General features: G+C 31.8%; 3 protein-coding genes across 6 annotated transcripts; all 3 read left to right on the top strand.

Moving 5' to 3' along the window:
• Window positions 1-438: 438 nt before the first annotated feature.
• On the top strand, window positions 439-2,459 carry LOC106753572 (ammonium transporter 3 member 1-like). The gene is made up of 3 exons (XM_014635395.2): window positions 439-1,035; window positions 1,224-1,509; window positions 1,827-2,459. Exons 1-3 carry the CDS (start codon window positions 439-441, stop codon window positions 2,384-2,386), a joined length of 1,443 nt encoding a protein of 480 aa, XP_014490881.1. The 3' UTR covers window positions 2,387-2,459.
• Window positions 2,460-6,389: 3,930 nt separating this feature from the next.
• Window positions 6,390-10,199, top strand: LOC106753571 (probable metal-nicotianamine transporter YSL7). 3 transcript variants are annotated; one of them, XM_022777612.1, is made up of 7 exons: window positions 6,390-6,486; window positions 7,060-7,391; window positions 7,708-7,871; window positions 7,975-8,072; window positions 8,190-8,324; window positions 8,594-8,783; window positions 8,908-10,199. In XM_022777612.1, the coding sequence occupies exons 2-7, from the start codon at window positions 7,070-7,072 to the stop codon at window positions 10,024-10,026; spliced, it is 2,028 nt and encodes a 675-aa protein (XP_022633333.1). In that variant the 5' UTR covers window positions 6,390-6,486; window positions 7,060-7,069; the 3' UTR covers window positions 10,027-10,199. The 3 variants fall into 3 exon arrangements, with proteins under 3 accessions (XP_022633333.1, XP_022633332.1, XP_014490880.1); XM_022777611.1 differs by having other exon boundaries at window positions 6,399-6,486; window positions 7,011-7,391; XM_014635394.2 differs by lacking the exon at window positions 6,390-6,486 and having other exon boundaries at window positions 6,993-7,391.
• Window positions 10,200-12,029: 1,830 nt separating this feature from the next.
• On the top strand, window positions 12,030-18,254 carry LOC106753653 (protein S-acyltransferase 11). 2 transcript variants are annotated; one of them, XM_014635494.2, is made up of 5 exons: window positions 12,030-12,248; window positions 13,688-13,910; window positions 15,441-15,739; window positions 17,348-17,500; window positions 17,630-18,254. In XM_014635494.2, the coding sequence occupies exons 1-5, from the start codon at window positions 12,225-12,227 to the stop codon at window positions 17,828-17,830; spliced, it is 900 nt and encodes a 299-aa protein (XP_014490980.1). In that variant the 5' UTR covers window positions 12,030-12,224; the 3' UTR covers window positions 17,831-18,254. The 2 variants fall into 2 exon arrangements, with proteins under 2 accessions (XP_014490980.1, XP_014490979.1); XM_014635493.2 differs by having other exon boundaries at window positions 12,037-12,248; window positions 17,348-18,254.
• Window positions 18,255-22,471: the final 4,217 nt, after the last annotated feature.

Raw genomic sequence — 22,471 nt, 5'->3', positions numbered from 1 at the left:
TAATAAATAATTATTTTTTCTATTGAAAAAGCTTCGTTAATATTGTTTTATTCATAAACCACTTTATTTAAATATGTTAAAGAATATTTCTGACCAATTATTATACATATATTATCTACAAGAGCCTTCTTGTGATTGGTAGACAGTTACGTACTAAGACACAAAGGAACTTTGTTGATCCCGTTAGCAGAAAAAATGTTCGTAATACCCGCCATCGTTTACCCATCAATATCAAGACCGACATCACCTATGACAACATATCAATTATGCAACAACTCTACAGCTAGTCGTGAGAATCAAAACAACCTTATTCAAAACGAATTCACACAAAAGGCCAACACTAGCCGCTTCATCCATCAAACATTGTACATATATGGGTGAGTGATCCATATAGCGAACATTCATTCATTCACTCACTCAGAAAGAGGGTGTGAAAAAATGGCTCAGGTTCCGTTTCCCTCGAATCTTTTGCCAGTAGATGGAAGCCCTGAATGGATGAGTAGGGCAGACAATGCATGGCAGCTTGTGGCTGCAACGCTGGTGGGTCTGCAGAGTGTTCCAGGGCTCATAATATTGTATGGTGGAGCTGTGAAGAAGAAATGGGCAGTGAACTCAGCATTCATGTCACTCTATGCTTTTGCATGTGTGTTTTTCTGTTGGGTTGTGTGGGGATACAGAATGTCATTTGGTGAACCACTTGTCCCTTTCTGGGGAAAGCCTGCTATGTCACTTAATCATGCATATCTCTTCGAGAAGGCCTTTCTGGGGGCCTTCCCTAATGCCACAATGGTGTATTTCCAGTGTGTGTTTGCAGCCATTACTCTGATTCTCATTGCTGGGGCTGTGTTGGGGCGCATGAACTTCTATGCTTGGATGCTGTTTGTGCCTTTGTGGCTCACATTCTCATACACCTTCACAGCTTTCAGCATATGGAGTACGAAGGGCTTCTTGTCCAAAATGGGGATAATAGATTACTCAGGTGGATATGTCATCCATTTGTCTTCTGGGGTTGCTGGTTTCACTGCTGCATTTTGGGTAAGCATCAGGTTTTTTGTATCAATATGCTAACTAACTCCCATGGTCAATGTTTTTAGTTAATCATATCTAGTATTTGTCCCAATCATCTTTTCTTTTAGGGGTAGAAATATGCATGTCCAATTACTGAAACTACATGTATATGAAGTGATTTTGGTGCATGAATGAGTGTGTATATGGTTTGACAGGTTGGACCAAGACTAAACAAGGACAGGGAAAGGTTTCCTCCAAACAACATCCTTCTGATGCTGGCAGGTGCAGGGTTGTTGTGGATGGGTTGGACAGGGTTCAACGGAGGAGATCCATACATAGTAAATGCAGATGCTTCACTTGCCGTCCTCAACACCCACGCTTGCACTGCCACCAGCTTGCTCGTTTGGGTCATTCTTGATGTCATCTTTTTCCGAAAACCTTCTGTCATTGGAGCTGTTCAAGGCATGATCACTGGTTTGGTCTGCATTACTCCTGCTGCAGGTTTCTTTCTCATGTTTTCATTCTCCATATATATATATATATATATATATATATATGTGTGTGTGTGTGTGTAATTCTTTTTGTGCACTACAATGCAGAAACTAGTTAGGTTGTTAGATTGTAAAGTTAAGTTTAAAGTTGATTTTTTAATACATTTCTAAACAATATTATATATTTCTTCAATTTGTAGAATAGTTTTAACGTCAAGTAACTTTTTACAATCTCGAAACAGTTAACTTAATTTTCAACTTTTTTACTGAAAATATAAGCTATCCCATACATGTTCTAACCTAACTAGTGTTTATTATGGTGTTCAGGAGTTGTGGAGGGATGGGCAGCACTTCTAATGGGAGTGTTCTCTGGGTCAATTCCTTGGTTCACCATGATGGTGATCCACAAGAGATCAAAGCTACTGCAGAAGGTTGATGACACTATGGCAGTGTTCCACACTCATGCTATTGCAGGAACCTTGGGAGGACTACTCACTGGACTGTTTGCCGAGCCAAGACTCAACACATTGTTCTATGGAGCTGCTAATCAATACGTTGGCTTTTTCTATGGTTTCCATTCCAAAAGGATACACACAGGGTTCAGGCAAATGGGGGTACAAATCATTGGGATTATCTTTGTTGTCTTTGTCAATGTTGTGTCCACAAGCTTGATATGCCTCTTCATCAGACTTTTTGTTCCACTTAGAATGTCTGAAGAGGATATGGAGATTGGTGATGAAGCTGCTCATGGGGAAGAGGCTTATGCCATCTGGGGTCAGGGTGATAAACTTGAAAATTCAAGTTCGAAGTATGGAAGTTCATTGTATGATGATGTTGAAGCTGGGGCACACAAGAAGAAACATGGTGGCGTGGTTGAGATGATGTAGAACTAGTTAAATACATTATAGTCTGATCGATGTCGTTGTCTAGTCTTGTTTTCAAAAACATGCACACACATATATATATATATAGTAATAAATGTTGTGTTTCATTGTAGTCTGGGTCATACAACAACAACGTTATTTTACTTTCCCTATGTTCATTCTTCATAACAAATGAACAAGATCGGTGATTGAAAGAAGTGTTCTTGTCATGTTTCTTTAAGTTAACACTTCTTTCTATGACATGTTTTCTGTTTTTTCCCTCAAGTTTGTGATTACGCGGTTGGACTACTTCACCAAAGATAAGATTCTCAACATTTGTATCCTAAGAAAAAAACAAGAACTATTAATGTGTCAACAAGTTTAATTAATGAGTTTTCATTTTGATTTTATTTGTTTTTTCTTATAAGAAGAAAGAGATATATATATTATATACGGATACAAAATTCACCAACACGTGCTCATGAATTATGAGTTCCATTACACACCTTCACTTAATGAATTTGAGGTGTATTTTTTTACATGAATTTTATGCTCTCGGGATCACTCCACCATTTCTGTGTGCACATAATGTGATTTTGCGGTGCCTCAAATGTGAATAGGTATTTTGCTTCCTCTGCATATGAGCCAAGTCCATGTTAAACACTACTTTGCTTAAATTACCATCATTCCTATAATTATACTCGTCTAACCAAAATGCATATTATAAAGTCTCTACCAATCTAATAAATAGATCGCTTATATGAAAATCTAAGTATAAATCAAAATCTCATATTGAATAGAAATAAAAAATAAAATATTGTAAAAAAATGAAAGACTCGTTAACCAATTATTATAAAATTGAATAAAGAATAGCATATATCTCTTATGGGATTAAGCTTGATTACCTTTATCATTAATTCTTTTCCACACACATTCCTTTAATTTCGTCTTTTGCCCTCCTTTATTTAAACAATGAATGAAAGTATCTTGAATTTAAGTCATCTTGTCTTATAGTAGCTATTTTGTCCTTGATTTTTGTTTTATCATTGCATCTTGTTAGTTAAAAGAAAAAAAAAATGGAAACCAGACACCCTCAATTGAGATAAAGGAATATATAAGCATTGTTTAAAACATGTTCAAAGGTAAGAAAATAGGTCACAATAAGAAATCGTGCAAACACAACTCATACACCTTGACAAAATTGTAAGAAAAATAAAACATTAAAATGGGGTGAGAGAGGCTCGAACTCTCGACCTCAGGATCACTCAGAAGCTATGAGACCTACGCGCTAGCCAACTGCGCCACCACCCCAATTTCCAATGTATGTTTGCTCATTCATTTCTGAAAATTATATATACAATACCCTTATGTTAAATATGATTTTAGTTTTAGTAAAATATAACGACATATATGTCGAAGAAAAGTCAAAGTGACTGATTTTAAGTGGTACGTAATAATATTGTCAAACAATATTAATATGTATATTAAATCTAAAAACCTCTTTTTTAAAAAGTATTATTTATTCAGTAAATATATTAGAAACTGAAAGTAGGGTTTTGAAACGTTTTTGGGGTGAACATATTTAAACTTAACTCATTAATTCTACATAATCTAAAATCATATTTGAATCTGAACGAGTTACATTTAAACCTTGTTCCAAATGATATAGTCTTGTTATTAAAAATTTGTTTAGACCTCTTAATTTGTATCCATTTTCCTTCTATATTATGTATCGTTCATACCATTGTCACCCTTCTCTAATATTCTTTTTTGGACTTATTATATATTTATTCTTTTGTGTCTTTTAATGCTGGTTTTAAGTTTATTAAAACTATTTTTTTTATGTTGTCTTATTTTATGTAAGCATGTATTTATCTTATAATATTTTATTTCTTTGAGGAATATGTTTTCAAAAAACAAGAATTATTATTCACTTAACTTTTTTTTTAGAAATTAGTGATATACCATTTTATGAATCGTTTTTGTAAGGAAGTTCAACGAACATAAGTCTTATTGATAAGATATTGTTTACTTCGAGTCAAGTTTTTACAGTTTTATTTTTGGTACCACTTCAAAAGACCTCTTATCAATTATCAATAGTGATATTTTATTTATATATAAATTCATGTTATTTTTTATTTTATCCGATGTAAGACTTTGTTTATACCTAACAATCTTTGGTGCTATTAAGATTCTTAGAAAATAAACTCAATAGATTTACTGCTTATGAAGTATGAGTTGTTCATAGAAGAAATTTAACATCATTTTTAATGTAAAATTTTAACATTCCAGATTTGGAAACTTTTGTTTTCTATATTGTGGCCAAGATCATGTTGTACTCGTCGAAATTATATCATACTAGTCATGTTATTGTAACAGAGATCATATTATACTAGTTAACCAGTATCATCACGACATGCATTTAAGGCAAATAATGCATCAATATTAATGTTACAATATGAAATTTAATGTGATGTCCACGATTCTTAAAATAGACATAGCATATATGAGTTAGGTCCATCTAGATAAGAGTATATGAGAAAAAGTATATATATCAATTCGTATGTAAGGTAAGATTTTCTCTTATAATACATACACATAATATATTGTTGAGATTTTTGTAATATATCATTTTTATCTTAGAATATTTTGAAGAATCTTAACTGGAATATTAATTTGTTGCTTATTTCACCTATTTTCTTACGTAATTATTGTTGCTTAACAGCTATGACTACTGAGAATAGTAAGAGAATTGATATCTTTCATATAAAAATTCAAATATTAATTAAATGTCTTTTTAATAAAAATAAAAATCATAAATAAAATATAATATTATTAAATATTTAATGTTAAAATGATAAATATTTTTCATTATCAAATATTACGAAAAAATTATAATTATAAAAATACAAAGTAACAGTATCAAACTAATTTTTAGAGACATGTGAGAATAAAAAATGTAACTTTGCCACTAAATTATTGGGAGAGCACTACGGTTTCTTTAAATGAAACGTAATCTTTATTGAATGGGAAAGAATTGTAACTGATAAATATTTAATTTCAAATAATACAATTAATTATTTAAGTTTAAATGTGACTCTGTGTATTAAATTAGAATGGTCCAACATCAGCTTATCTTTAATTTATTTTTATTTAATAAATCATAAATTTTTAGTTTTCTTTTTTATGAATTGTATTCTATTATTTAAGATCTATAATTTATATTTAAGCGGATTTTTTCTTATTTTAATATTTATATTTAAATTTGTTGTAAAAAAGAATTAAGGTTAATGTTCAATCTTGTAAAGTAATTTCCCTGTGTTGAATATATACAAAATGAATCTATTATAATAAAAAATATATGAATATAAATAAAAAATAATCTCAAGATAAAAAGATAAAGTTAAAATATCTAATAATTAAATATAAATAACTAAGATAAAAATAAAATAAAATATTTTTTTATACTCTATAATTTAATTAGGTCTTAACTTTTTTTCTATCAACATATTGTAAGAAAAAATTTTAATTTTTAATTTTTAATACGATCCTTATAATAAAAATATCTTTAATTAGAAGATAAAAACATATTTAATTTTTAAAAAATTACACTGTCTATTTTTTTATTTTAATTTGTATATTTCATTGTGTTTTTATTCAATCAAATAGAGTATATCCAACTTTTTTATTTTAACCGTAAAATATGTTATATTATTAGATATGCTATTTTTATCATTTATCTTTAATTAATTTGCTATTATTTTTTATTTATATTTTAAATTTAATTCATATTTTTTATTATAAATAGAATATTTTATATGTATAAATAATATTATATTTATATATTATAACTAAATCTAATTTAATTTGGTGGATTGATTATTATTTATCTTTCTGGTACAGATAAATATTATTTTGATAAGAACATATTACTCACTCTCACATTCTACCATAAATAGGGATACTCTCCATTGTTCAAATACCTCAACTCTTTCAGTGACTTGAGTCTCAAAGAGTTTTTTTTAGAGAATCTTCTTTCAACAACAAGATTAGTCTCAATAATCAAAAGGAGCAATCAAACTGCTCTTAGGATTTGAACTCTCCCAAGTCCACGAGAGATCCAGGTAAGATCACATTCGATAACATGCATAGAAAATAGGTTATGAAACAACCATGTAGAAAATTATATTATCATCTAATCACAACCATCATACATATTTATTTTTTGGCTTTTACAATTAAACTGACAGTGATTTCTGACTGAATAACTGTACACTGTTTTCTATATTGGTAATGCGTAGTTATTATATTCTAAAATAAAGATAGCAATTAAAACCTGATCATAAATTTAGTATGAAACAATTATATTCCTTAAAAGAGTAAAAGGTTACGGTTGGATATTCATCTGTACAAGGAATAATTGGTCCATGACTAAAGTAATCTCTGCAATGAAAACTTTTCAAAACAAGAGGTTAATCAATCCCCATCAATCCTTCACATATGGTAACCCCTTGATTCCCTTATCAAAAATTGTAGTAAATAGAAAATGATTGATTCTGTAGACTTTCCATTGTTAAACAAACTGCACACAATTTGTTGATGTGCTTACCTCATATACACTTTGTCCTGATTCACCATTCCTTTGAAGGGGTGAGAGAAAGTGAACAAAGCATTGATTGCATTGTGTTGTGGTGAAGGTCTGTAGACATGGAAGAAGAGGGTAAAGGGAAGGGTGAAGAGGCATTCAGGAACACAAGGGTGCCACCATGGACAAAACAAATCACAGTGAGATCAGTGGTCACAAGCTTTGTTCTCAGTCTTGTTTTCAACTTCATTGTGTGCAAACTCAACTTCACAACAGGGATCATTCCATCCCTCAATGTAGCTGCTGGGTTGTTGGGGTTTGCAGTGATCAAGTCCTACACTACCCTCCTCAACAAATGTGGCCTTCTCAGAGAACCTTTCACTCGCCAGGAGAACACTGTCATTCAAACCTTCGTTGTTGCATCTTCTGGAATTGCATTCAGCAGTGAGTTTTTAACTATCTCTTTCATTGACCACCCTTTTGCTCGTGTATTTTGTAAATACTTTTCAAAGCTGGTATATATAACACAGCAATGAATGCATGTTGTTAGTTATAAAGAAAAACAGGAAAACCAGTATATTAGGTTCAGGGTAACACATTAAATAGTAGGACTTCTGTTCAAAATATATATAAAATCTTTGTTTTCTTAATGAATTCGCCTTGAATCTTTTATTTTCCCCAATTTTTGAATAATACTGAGTTGTTGGCTTTGATTACTGCATAATATGTTTTGCTTATATTTAATATGTGGTGTGAAAAGGTGGCATGGGAAGTTATCTACTTGGGATGAGTCCATACATTGCTGCTCAAGTTGATGGGGGGAACACACCAATCAATACAAAAAGTCTCTCCCTTGGTTGGATGTTTGGTTTCCTCTTTGTTGTTAGTTTTGTTGGTCTCTTCTCTATAGTGCCCCTGAGAAAGGTAGGTTGAAACAAAACTATAGCAAAGTTTTACAGTTGCACCTTCATTCATGTAAATTTCATTGCAGTTTATTGAACCTAAAATTTCAATTGACATTTCACAGATGATGATTTTGAAGTACAAACTAACATACCCTAGTGGAACTGCCACAGCTCTTCTTGTCAATAGCTTACACACACCAAAAGGAGCAAAACTAGCAAAGTAAGTATGGTTTTGCAATTCATATGTATACATAAACAGATAGTACATCATATGCAATAAACTGATCTTTTTTTTAACTTTGTGGCATACTTAACTTTACCATTCTTGTGTAAACAGGAAACAGGTTGCTTTGCTTTTCAAAAGCTTTTGTGGCAGCTTTGCTTTTGGTTTCTTCCAGTGGTTTTTCACTGCAGGAGATGATTGTGGATTCAGCACTTTTCCCACATTTGGTCTCCAAGCCTACAGCAAAAGGTATGCATATATGTCTTCCAGCCAAATATATCTCGTCTTCTTTTATTTAAGATTGATTGGCATATCACAAGAAATCAAGACAAATCCAGTTACTAAATTTCCATCTAGCAACATATTTCTTTAATCAGACTATAATCCTCATGTGGTAAGACTTATAGTGAGAGTATAGTAATTCGTACTGGGCATATATATTTCCCAACACTCTTTTCTTCCTATGACTGTATTGTATAAAAGTAACAAAATCAATAATCTGAATACAAAATTCACAGGTTCTACTTTGATTTCTCATCTACCTATGTTGGAGTTGGAATGATTTGCCCTTACTTGATAAATGTATCTCTGCTTCTTGGAGCAATAATCTCATGGGGAATCCTATGGCCTTGGATTGAGCAAAAGAAAGGAATCTGGTATAGTGCAGATATACCTCCTAGCAGTCTAAGTAGCATCCAAGGATATAGGGTAAGCATATATATCCACTTATCAAGCTTCATAGTTCATAGTTTGTAACATGTCATTTCAAAGTTAAAATTTGTTTACAATATTTAATTGTGTAGTGCTAATCATAAGAAAAATGCATGAACAGGTCTTCACTGCAATTGCTATGATGCTTGGTGACGGTCTTTACCATTGTGTCATCATGTTGATAAGAGTTGCCTATAGTCTTATCACGGAACACCTTAAGAAAAAAGAGTCACTCCATCTAAACCCGGACGATGTTGATCAAATACCAAGTGCAGATTTAGATACTCAACGTCGCACTGAGTATTTCTTGAAAGATCAGATTCCCTCTTGGGTTGCTTTCAGTGGCTATATTGTTCTTGCAGTTATTTCCATCGTAACAGTGTCACACATCTTTCCTCAACTGAAATGGTATCATGTACTAATCACATACCTCATGGCTCCTATTCTAGCCTTCTGCAATGCCTATGGATGTGGCCTCACTGATTGGTCTTTGGCATCAAACTATGGCAAAGTTGCCATAATTATATTCAGTTCATGGGTTGGCCTTGAGAATGGAGGCATCATTGCAGGCCTTGCATCGTGTGGTGTCATGATGAGCATTGTTTCAACAGCTTCTGATTTGATGCAAGACTTCAAAACCGGGTACCTCACCCTTGCATCTCCAAGATCCATGTTTGTTAGCCAAGTTTTAGGTACAGCCACAGGGTGTCTTGTGTCCCCTTTGATGTTTTGGTTCTTCCACAAGGCCTACACACTTGGTGACCCTCAAGGCTCTTACCCTGCACCCTATGGAGAAGTTTACCGTGGAATGGCCCTTCTTGGGGCAAAAGGTTTCTCTTCTCTCCCCAAACATTGTCTCCAAATGGCTATCATATTCTTTTTCTTGGCTGTGTTTATTAACATAGTGCGTGATTTGTTGGTGCATTATGAGACCAAGTATAGGATATATAGGTTTGTTCCTAACGCCATGGCTTTGGCCATCCCATTCTATCTTGGTGGGTACTTTGCTATTGACATGTGCATTGGGAGCTTGATTCTGTTTTTGTGGGAGAAAAAGAACAAATCAAAAGCAAATGATTTTGGTCCTGCTTTGGCATCTGGACTTATATGTGGTGATTCTTTGTGGAGTGTTCCTGCTGCTATACTGAGTCTTGCTGGAGCCAGTCCACCAATTTGCATGAAGTTCTTGTCTAGTGCTGTCAATAAGAAGGTTGACACCTTCTTGAATGGTGGTCCTTGATGCTTCTTTGGTTGGATGATGATGTTTATATGAAGTTAAGGAATGATTAAACATTGTATTTGGATTTCTTGTTATACAACTTCGCTTTTCTGAATAAATATGGAGGCTTGGGTATGTAATTGTACATGTTGCACTGCTTTTTTTTTTTTTAATATTATGTAATAAGATTTCTTTCTTTTATATCTCTACAGAAGTATGAAACCATTATTTAGCATTTATGGTAATATTCCCTGAACAGCACATCTCAACGTAGAACATAATAAGAGAGTTACATAGATAAGAGGAAGGGTACCCAATCTTATTTTTCTTAAAGAAAAGATAGTCTAAAAATCCTTTATTTTGAAGTTTAACAAAATAATCTAACGAAATAGTGTTTATCAAAATAAACTGTTTAAGATAACACGCCAAACATAATATATATCTAAACAATATCCTAAACATTATTCACTATTCTAAAAGATAAAGAAAACAAACTATCTTAAACATTGCAATATACGGACTATGCTAAATGCTATAATAAATGTAAAAATCCTTAACAGTTCAATAATGTCTGCATACCGTCTAATTCTTACAACTAGCATTTAGTACTAATTGCAAAAAAATTTCAAACTTTATTGAAATCTCCCTTTTTAGAATTTGTATGTTATTTCAATCCTATCTAATGTTTATAAATTATTTGATTCCTAAATGACATGGTAAATTCACAATTAATATTCCATATATGTTGAAGTATATGCTTATGCTCTAAAGTTGATAAACAAGTTCTCTTAAAGGTGAAGGTCTTTCAATAAGATCTAATTACAGCTCTGGTAATCGACTTCACTTGTAATTGATTACGGTTGGTGATAATCGATTACTAGAGCTTTAAGTGTTAAAACTAAAGGTTTTTGTGCTTCGCACCATCTATCTTAGATTAAAATCTTGTGTCTCTTAGTTATCTCTTAACATGTGTAACAACTTGATGACTCATCAAAGCTACTCTAGTGAATATACATGTCACATTCTAACAACATAAGTAAATCTTGTATTTAAGTTATTTTTTTGTCCTCTCTTAGATCTCCTATATGCACTACTAACATTATACACTTATGGTCACATTTTCCTTTTGTTCTTTTTTAAAGTAAGGTGTTTGCTAACTTACTAAGCTTTTAGTCATGTTAAAGACCATTGAATTCTCGTTATTTTTTATTATGTTAACATTTGAATGACATATTAATATATCACTCAACTCATGATCATGACTCTCACATATTACCTTCAGAATCCACCCTTCTCCATTCTGTACTAGTTTAATATCACAATTTAAATGGATAGTCACATTTCTATGTTCTATTTACTTTGAAATGTAAACTCTTTTTGCATATTCTATATTTGTAATTTCTTTCATATCTTAATAATACATATATCTAGCTCTTTTATATTCTCTATACGAAAATTCAACATCACAATTACAAATATAATCTAAATGTTATTCCAAGTATTTGCATATCAAGTATTTAGATAAATACATTACAACATAATTATATTTGATGTGTCACATTTTCACACAAATAATAACAAATTTTACTTACCTCATCTGTTGGAAAAGTTTTAACATAATATTTTTCAACTAATTCATCTTCGATTATCTTAAATTTCACAATATCACATTTTATTAATGTGAAACAAACTTATTAACTTCATATTATATTTTTCTCCAAAACTCAAAATCTATTTCTTTTAAAAAAAAAATCACTAGTGAATACTAGTAAGAATATATAATATCAAATGAATGTACTATGGTGCAAAATAAACAACTTATATATGGACTAAAAATAACAACACAATTTTGACTTTTAGAATGTGTAATATGAAAGTCAAATTTCATTTTTAATAAGGTTTTAGATTATACCATATAGTAGCAAAACTCACAAACTCCATGTGCATTGACATTTAATAGCATAAATATAAACTTGGAATTTTAAATTTATAGGGCTGTACATGGAAATCATGGGGTGCAAAGAGAAATGCCTTCCATTCATATGCCAGGAATGGTTTTGAACCAAACCGGTTGTGGCTAGTGTGGGAAATGGTGAACCGAACACCATTTGTTTGAATTGCGTCATCGTCACGTGCGATTTATTGAGATGAAAAACAAAATTGAAAACCCCTTCGTCAAATTTGTTCGGGTTCTAACTTAGCTCCCAATTCTTACTGTTATGGATTCTTCTTCCTCGACACAGGTTGGTTCCAAATCATACCCGTTTTCATCTTTCGATCGTTTTCTCTTTATTTTTTTATTTGGATTCTCTTATTTGTCTTTTATTAGTTTGTCGATTATCATCGTTTCTTTTATCAGTTGTTTAATCAAATCATTATTTCCGTTATATCTGAGTCTGACCGTGTATTCAAACTTTACCCCGAACCAAAGATGTATTTTTTTGGTTACATAGATAGTGGCCTGCGTTTAATCTCTTGAAATATGTTTCATTGACTAATATTATGAAAGGGAAGAAAGAAGAAATCATGTTTATCACGTTTTTTTTTTTTTTGTTATTATTGTTTTAATTACTTTAGTGGAAGTTGTGTTATTTGATGTCTTGCAAGTGTAATTGTTGAATTGAACAGAAAATCAAATGTTAAATTGCTTTGTCACAAAATCAGGTTGTTAGGAAGCACTCTGGATTTTTGTTCTCGAATACCCTTTTTAATTCTGAGTGAGGAAGTTTTTAGAATACCAAGAAAAGGAATGGCACGGGGTCAATAGGAAATTGCCCCTCTGGAGCAGGGAGTAAAATGTTAGTTTTGCCCTTGTTATGATGTGAATTGTTGTGTGGTTGTTTGAGAAGGTAAAAAAGTAGGAAACTTAGAACATAGTATAGAAAGGTTTGGTTTTATTCCAGAACGAGTTCATATTGACGTTATACCGAAACATGTTTTTGTTGTTTAAAACCAGTGGAAAGTGTTCTTTTTCTATTCCAAGTTTTCTAGTACACAACATGCTCAACTTTGCAGGACATTTAATGGATCCTTTTATCTATGAAGTGACAAAATGTTAAACTGAAAGAGATATCAATCTATCACACCTTGTGTGTTTCAATTAGCTTATTTTGGGGAAAGGAAAAGCAATTCTTTTTGGCTGAAGCTGTGTGAGATAGGTTTTAAGAAGATGCCATTCTTTCCCTAGAAATTGTTGAAACAAAAACGTATTGTTAAGACAAGGGCGTTATGACAACTATGCACATCCTAGCCCAACTGTATCATTCAATCTTAGAAATTCCCTAACCAAGGTAGTGCACGAAATCCATCACTGCTAAATAATACAACAAATACAGAGAATTCTACTTCCCTTTCAAATTCCACTTTTAGTCACATTACAAGCTCCTTAATGTATTATCATTCTTATTATTATTTATCAGACAAAAAATTGTGAATCTTTAACATTGTGAAAAAGAATAATGTATAATTATATTTTGTTTTTGTTTCTTGTACTAGTAATTGAAGTTTGCAACATCTCTATAAATCATATGATTTTGGACATCAATATTGTTAGCCCTTATGATTTCTCGGTCTCAGTCATTTAGTAAATAGATGACTTCATGGCTGTTATTGCTTGCCTTTTCTCTCTCTACAGTTTGAAAATTTTGTAGCTTCCTTGGTTGCTCATGTAAGTCACATATAGGAGCAATATGTAACTGAGGTTACTGAGAATTATGAGACAATATGCTGGGGTTGTGGACTGCGTGTTTTGCTTCCATCATGTGCATCTGCTTTCAAATGTGGCTGGTGTGGGGCTATTACAGATCAGAACAAAAAGAAACGTGACCAGAGGTGCATCAGGTGGAGAGTAGTGCGTGATCGATGCTTTGTTTCTGTTGTCCTCGTATTTATATTTTTTGTAATATGTAAGTCTCTCTTGTTCCTGTTGTTTTCTACTTTTATTTATTGTCATCAATAATGGGCAGACATGTTTTTATTTTCCTCAGGGTAGGTGTTATTTTAAAATTTTTCCTTCTTTTCTTTGTTTTTCTCTTCATGCCAACATATTTTTATCAAATATCTGCCTAGTGTCAGAAGTTTGTTTGATAGATTCAAATTGAGAGATGGTGTACAAGTCTTCTGTTGCTACAGTCTAGTGCTTTGGTCGTAGTACTTTGGGGGACTTATAAATATACGTTATCCGAAGGTTTAGAGTATGAGATAAGGTAAATGAAAAGAAAATTCAACCAAAATAATTCAGAAAAGAAAGACACATCAGACAAACAAATTTAAGCAATCTTTTTACATCTGTACAAGTGAAAACCCTCTTGAATAAAATTAGGCAGAAGCCCAGAAAATTGCTTTATCTCATACAAAAACACAATTATGAAATATTTTGTAAAAGCCCTGGCATTCTTCTGCCACAATATTATGTTTTCCTCTTTATCTTTCCAATAAAATATTGCCTTCCCTTTAAAAATGGGAAAATCACTTGTAATGATTTGTTTTTACAATTTTTTATTTAGAACAATTAGTCACTAAATGGTTACTCATTAAGCACTCCTTGTGTTAATTGTTCGTAAACCAGAATATGTTATTTCTTAACAAGAACTCCTTTTTCGTTTTTATTTTTTAACATTGTTTCTGAAATATAATTTAATTTCAGATTCATATTTCTTGTCTCCTTCAAGATTACATCTTGTTTTTTTATTCTTTCCTTTTCTACTTTTTGTTTGAGCGAAGGAAAAAAATTCCACTGTATTAGGAAATGCCCTCTCCATTTCCCAGCAGTGTTTTTGAATACCCAGGTTTTCTGGTTAGTCAAGGAAGCCTTTTCTTTATTAATTATCTGATGGAATTCGGGGATCTATATGTTTTTCCCTATATAAAAACCAATCTTTGTGCTTATATATTCAGCTTTTATAATAGGCTAGAATATGTTGGAAATCTCAAAAAATAAGCTAGTTTGACCCCCTGAGAATTTGGAGAGATATCTTGTTTGGATATTGCTAAATCAGTGAACTGTGAATACCTTTGGTATAGATCTGGTCTGCTTGGGCGTGTAAAGACCATATCCTGCAATTTTAAGTTTTGACCTTCAATCTACTCACTAATTTGCATTGTGACTAGATTAAGATTTTATATGCCCGATGACTTAAATAGATGATTTTATTACATTGTTTTATTGAGTTTGGATTGAGTATGCAAAGAGTGCATGGATTTGGTGTTATAGTTTCAGTTGTAGTTGTTGCTTTTCAGGATCTTGTTGTGCTGGTGAAATTGTTCTTTGGTTTATTATTTATTTTTCTCCCTATGAATGTCAAACTATAATAGATCATCCAATCAGCAGTAGTTCTTCATTAAATGTTTTATTGTCAGTTAATCCTTAATATTTGTCAGTTCTAAAAATGGACTGAATTATTTTGTTATTTTCTTGTACATGTTTTTTTGTGCAGTTGGTGGGGTTTGGGCAGTTTATCCTGTTGTCTTTTCTATCAGTATTCTTTGTGGAGTTTTTCACTCAATCGTCACAGCAGCACTGTCCATTGCCACCGTTTCCTTTTTCAGCTTTTCAGCATTTAGGTGTGCTGGCGCACCACCAAATGTGGTATGGGGAAGCTACCCTGCTGTAGGGAAAGGTGACCTAGAAAATTATACTTTTTGTCACTACTGCTCGAAACCAAAGTCACCTAGAGCTCATCATTGTCGTTCTTGTAGAAAATGCATCCTGGACATGGATCATCACTGCCCATTTGTAAGTTTTCACTTTCCATCATCTTCTAGTTATGGAAATATCAATTTCATTGTTGCAATCAGCACTTCAATTTTTGATTTATATATTAATTAATGCACACCATCTTTAATTGTACAACTTTTTACCATGGGTTTTTAGGTATATTGATAGATCTTTGAAGGTTTACGTTAGGAAAAATAAAACATAGAAGTTAGTAGAAGTGGTTAGGGAAAAATAAAACATAGAAGTTAGTAAGAAGTGGTTAGGGCTAGTTAGGAGGAGTTTAAACAACAGTTCGGAGAAGTTTTAATTAGTAGTTAGATGGTTTCTGGCTTTTAAGGAGGGGGTGAGTTCTGGTTGTTGAGTGTTTTATTTCTGAACAGTTACTGTCCTGTGTAGAAGGAAATGTTTTCCCTTGGAGGTTGTTGATTGTTTTCAGTATTTTCCATTCAATAAACTGCTGCCTCACAGTGAGGATTCATTTCTCTGTTTGTGATTGTTTATTTTGAGATAGAATCTAGGTTTCTTGTCACCAAGAAACCTAAAATATATTGTATACATTCCAAGTTTTAGCTGTATACTTTTGTATGGATCTCAGTTTGGCTGTTGCTAAAGAGTTTCTTTGTTGTGAATTGTTTGTTTAATTGCACCTGTAAATCCTTTTCTTATAATCATTTTAAGTATAATATAGGGAAACCTGATAGGTTTCTTGGTAGCAAGAAACCCAGGACACACTCAGGTTAACACCCCGAACACACACTACACTCAATCTCACAAAGGAACAACCTGTATCATTATTCTTGTAACAAAGAATGATGTTTGTAAGCATCCAAGGGAGCAATTCTCCCTTCACACAGGATGTAATACTCCTGTCAAAACAAAGATACAAAACAGACGTACCTGCCAGAGACAGTGTGTCCCCTCAAAGTGTTGGAAAGGGGAACAAATCAGCTGCAAGGAGAACCAGTGCCATAGGTGCTCATTGAGTGGCAGGAAGGAGGATATCTGAAGTGGGAATTGTGGCTTCGACCACATTAGCTAGCTGAGACTGTTGTCGAGCTTTGGTGGGATGTTCTTCCTCAGTATGACCCCAAATGTTGGATATCCTCTCTTCTTTCTTCATATTCTGTAAAATGATGTTTGATAAATTGTGGTAAAAACATTACAGACCGAGAGAAACACTGAGATTGACAAGTTAAAATTTCTTGCTAGAGTTAATGGTGTTTGCTCCATGAAAAAAATTCTAAATTTGGAGATTTGTCAACCAATAGTTTCCATTTATAAGTTTTTAACAATAATCAAACTGTAAAGTTATCACTTTTTTCTACCATATACGAGGACGAAAGTTCGAGTATTTCAAAATATAGATTATGAGTAATGTTTCATAAGTCAGGGACTAAAACCCTAATTTGGAAACTTTTCAATTGCTAAAAACTCAGTAACCCTTCGTATTTGAAGTGTTGTTTATGGTATCCAACTTAAAAAAATTGTTTGATGTGTCAGGCATGAAGATGACTGGTTTTTTTAGCGCTCCTGTAATCTTTACCTACCAACTGTTCTAGAATGGATGATTTTTTGGTGGTTAACGTGCTTTGTCTTAATGCTCGTTTGATCATAATTCTTTGGCAGATTGGGAACTGTGTTGGTGCAGCTAATCACCGGAGCTTCGTTGGCTTTCTGATTTCTGCAGTGTTGAGTACAATCTATGTCTCTATCATGTCTGTATATGCAGGCTCGCATCTGTGGCCACCGTTGAAATACTCCCTTAGGCACATAGACGGGGTTAGTGGAACCTATCTGGCATGGAGAATTTTGAATGAAATTGTTGTTGCATTCCTGAGATCTGCCCTGCTTCTTTCCTCTAGAGGACTCATTCTTGCTTATCTGTTCATTGCAAGTGTTTCGTTGCAGATAGGATTAGCCGTTCTTTTGTGGCAGCAGCTCTCCTATATATACGAGGGGAAAACTTATTTGAGTCACTTGAGTCCACAAGCAGATAATGAAGAAGAGAAGAAAGATTGTCAAAACCTTGTTAGATTTTTTGGTGTTCAATATTCTGTAACGAGATTTTTGCCAAACTTCCGTGTTACTCGAAAGAGACACACCAAATGAAAACATATTTTTCAGGCAATGGCATTGGCACACTTTCACAATCTGTATCAGTATAATTGATTTCTTTTCAGAAAAAGATCACTTGTATATATACGCATGGATGAGTATAAATTGTTGAACTAGAGGTTTCATGATGGCCTGACTCTTGTGTGTTGGTGAATTAGTTTCCAATTGTGTTTTAGTATTGCCCTGAATATGGTATGGGAAATTTTAGGGACACATTCTTCATTGTGTTTGTGTCCAAAATCAATTGGGGTTGTGTTCTGGAGTTTTTGAGGGTGGTTTGTTCTTCTAGTTGTGTACAGAAGAGGATATAGGACTCTTGATCTAGAGTTTTTGAAGTTTTTAAGCGAATAGATGATTATTTACCATTCTCTTTGTACTATGTACTTCTAAGTTTGAATAAATTAAACCATTTTCTTTAGGCTTAGTAAGTCTGAAGGTCTCATTTTATTAAAAAAAATGCACTGTGGAAACAATTTAAACCTATGATGTACTAAAAAAATTCTTTTATTTTGTGCAGTGCTGGTGTATAAGACCTGTTGAGAATATTATTCATGAGTTTTTAACAAGCAATACATAATCTTGGATATTTAATTTTTGTATTACTTTTATAAAATAAATTATGTGGTACATTTTACTAGTAAATTATTATTTTAAGAGTTATAAGGTTGAAATGGGAGATTGTGAGTTTAATTTCTTTCACTAACATTTTGAAAATATAAGATCGATTTGAAAAATTTGAAAAAATAGATAAAAAAAGTTGTAGGTTCAACTTCTCTTATTAACAAAACCAACAACTATCATATATATTTTAGAGTTATATTATCCAAGTTTTTTGTTTATATTTTGGTATTACATATTTTACATTTAACAATGTATTGTGTTAAAAAACGATGGTATTCTGACATTCTTTTTTTTTTGCTAAGCAATATATATATTATGCACAATTTTAGCTTCAAAATACCTTTAACATTTGAAAAATAATTAAGTTTATAAACATTGAAAAGTTAATATTTATTTAAAAGAAAGTTTGAGAAACCTAATTCTTCTGCATCAAAATAATATATTATTTCTCCTTTAGTTAGAGAGGTAGTTCAAACAAAAATTCACGGGAGAAAAAGGTTTATTTTAAAAATGTTATGTTGGTTCGTTTTTTTAAAAAGATTGTTTTCTGTTTTTGATCGACGTATCAAGTGACTTTTGCATACTAATGCTACAAAATACATATATGAGTATTTTTTTATTTTTATTTTTTAAATCTTCTAGCTAAAAGATATGATTGTTTAGATAAACAGTTATTTTGGACTAAAAACATAAATATTCTTTGAACAATAATTAATAAGTAAACCTTAAATAATGTTTGAAATCTAATCATTCTTAACTAAACAACTTTGGTTTATAAAGAGATGTGATATAAAAGATCACAATTTGCTCCTCACAAGAAAGATATATTACATATAAGACACATAACATAATTAAATATATTAAATAAGTGTATTTTGAAAACATAATAAAAGAAAATATTAAAAGCTCACTAGAAAATATCTGGACTCAAAATTTATATAACATAATTAATTCATCCATCATATATTCAATAGACAAGAGATGAATTCTCTATTTGATATCATAAAGGACAAGTTTTGTATTCTCTATATTGTCATAATTTATAGCTTCCATGGATTCAATTCAACCGGATTCTGATAACATAGAAAAATCGGATTAAAAAGAAATAAAATAAAAAGAAATCAATTGGCAATTAAGCATGCAAAGTAGGTAATTCAAACGAGACAAAGAATCTAGAGAAACAAAATCATGTTGATTTAAAAAGGGAAACACAAAACTGCATATTCTATTAATGCTCTTCTCTGCATGCAAGGAATTAAAAGATCAAGATATAATGCATGGGTAAAAGTATTCATTTAAACATCATATTAATTGTTATTATTATTAGTCAATTCGTTCAATATATTATGAAAGGTTATACATCTTTTAATAAAGAATTATATGAGCATGGCGACAATTACTTCGATAACTTTCCAAGTACCTTGCATCTCTCTTGGCTTATTAATAGTACTCTGTTAACTCTTCAAAATTTATAATATATATATTAATTTCAATAAAAAGTCACTTAGATTGTACAAAGACCATCTGCCTGTATGTATAAGTTTCTGAACATAAATTATAATATTGTGTTCATCTTAATTAAAATACAATACTTTTCAAGCTATATGGCTTATCTTGGTTAGATTGATCCAAAGGTGGAATTACTTAAATACATTTTTGTCTGGTTTCTCAGTTATATACCTTGATTTTAACAAATTTTCAGGCAAAGTCTTATGATCATATATTCAATTGGACAGAGATGTCAGTTCAAAAAGTTAACTTTGGGTAGTGAAAATATCTTCTGCCTATATGACATTCCTAAATGTTGAGTTGTTAAATCTGTTATAGATTACTGCTTATAGTAAATAGTAATAAGTTTTTTTTTTAATGTTTTGTGGAAACCCTATTTAAGTTATAAGGGATGTCCTTTTTGCTTTGTACAAATTAAATACCATAATTAATTACAAAGTTTTCATTTTTCCGTTTATCTATTGGTGTTTTTTTTTTCTGTTTTCCATGAATTCCTCTATCTTGGAATGGAAGCATGGTGTTGGCTCATGTGGTCAAGGAAGAAGAAGGGAAAGAAATCCCAATTATGGAAACAATGCTCCTATTACCATAAAATGAACAATGGATGAATTTTACTCCAAACATGATTACCTACTATGGTATAAGAAGAATGACAACCATGAAGATAAAGGAGAACAAAATGATTGGAGTTATGCTAATGTGTTTGCAAAAAGGATTTTGTCTCTAGAGAGACCTAAGCAATCCAACAAGTTAACACTAATAGTTCTTTCAGTTCTTTCACTCTAGAACAAATACATAAATTGCTAAAGATTAGAAAACACTAACAAGTTTTCCCATTCACACAATGTCAATCAAGTACAACGAAATACGCTAGGAGACAAACAAAGTAATTTTTCCAAGATTATAAACACAATGACCATTGACCATGTGACCTATAAGAAAAAATATTTTGTCATTTTTTTCAAACCCATATTTGTTAAACTACCAAATGATTATATTGTCACAACACAACATGCAAGGACCATTCAATTTTCCAAAAAATTCATTAATTATTTTTAATGTTGTATATATTCCTGATTTTTCTTTTAACCGGATGTCTGTCAAAAGCTTAACTAGAGACATGAACTGTACTCTAATTTTTTCTTTCTAAGATGTGTTAGATACAGGACAACTCTACCTTGAGGATGATTGGGCATGCTAATGTCTACATGGGCCTGTATTACTTGCAGTCTTTTCCTATTTTGATAAAGATTTTATTTCTAAATATGTTGTTTCTTATAAACGTCTTGATGTTAACCTGTGACACTATAGACTAGGGCGTCTTGGATACAAAACTATGGAACAAATATGTAAAAACTTTCCTTATGTTCAAATGCCTTCTAAAATTGTTTGTGACATCTGCCATTATGCCAAACAACACAAGCTACACTTTTCCCCAAAGTTTTTCTTTCTCTTCTAATTGTTTAGATTTGATACATTATCATATATAAGGCCTTGTTTCTATACCTTTTGTCCATAGACATAAATATTTTCTTACTATTATAGATTATTACAACAAACATACTTGGGCTTTCTTAATGCATACAAAAAGTTAAACCAGGGATTTATTGCAAAATTTTGTCGTAAAAATTAAAAATCAATTTGGCAAAACCATTATAAGACCGTTAAATTTGATAAAGGCCTTGAATTTGACTATGTTGCCTTATATAACTCTCATGGTATTAACACCAAAAGAGTTATGTTGAAACTCCTCAACAAAACCCTGTTATGGAACGCAAACATCAAAATATATTCGATAAAACCCGCAATTTACTTTTCCAGTCTAATGCTCCTAAGGCATATTGGTCTTATTCTATCTCTCATGCAATTTATTTGATAAATAGGTTTCCTTCTATTGTTCTTAATGGTAAGACCCCTTACGACCTAATGCATGATGTTCCACCTACTTATCTAAACTAAAAAACCTTTATTTGTTTGTGCTTTGCTTCCACTCTTGAAAATAACATAAACAAATTTGCTTCCTAGGCCAGAAAAGGTGTTTTTCTTGGTTATAAAAATGGTATGAAAGGCTACATTGTGCTTGACATTAATACTAGGCAGATTTTATAAGTAGGAATGTTGTCTTTTATGAAAATATTTTCCCTTAGAAAAATCCAACATAATAATGTTGAAACCTGCAGTAATAGAGAAAATGAAAATGTTTTTGCTAGTGACTTTCTATGTAATTATAGTCACGTTGAAGCAAAAAGTCTGGTTGAGAATGACAATAATGGCCAAACTGTGCAACTGAAACCTATTGAAAATGCAGACAGTCTCAACAATAGTGGAACAACCCCTGTTGAGAATGAAGAAAATTACAACTAGAGTTAGAAGGACCCCTAGATATTTGAATGACTACATACGTCAAGTTAACCAGTCCTCGTGAAAATCTTTATGTACAAAAAATAGTTTTAAAACTCCATATCATATAACTAATGTTTTGTCTTATAACTTTTTTTTTTTTCT

The sequence above is a fragment of the Vigna radiata genome, unplaced genomic scaffold (assembly GCF_000741045.1).
Source record: "Vigna radiata var. radiata cultivar VC1973A unplaced genomic scaffold, Vradiata_ver6 scaffold_134, whole genome shotgun sequence".
Taxonomy (NCBI): domain Eukaryota; kingdom Viridiplantae; phylum Streptophyta; class Magnoliopsida; order Fabales; family Fabaceae; genus Vigna; species Vigna radiata.
Note: the sequence above shows the minus strand (reverse complement) of the source record. Positions and strands in the feature narration are given on the sequence as shown.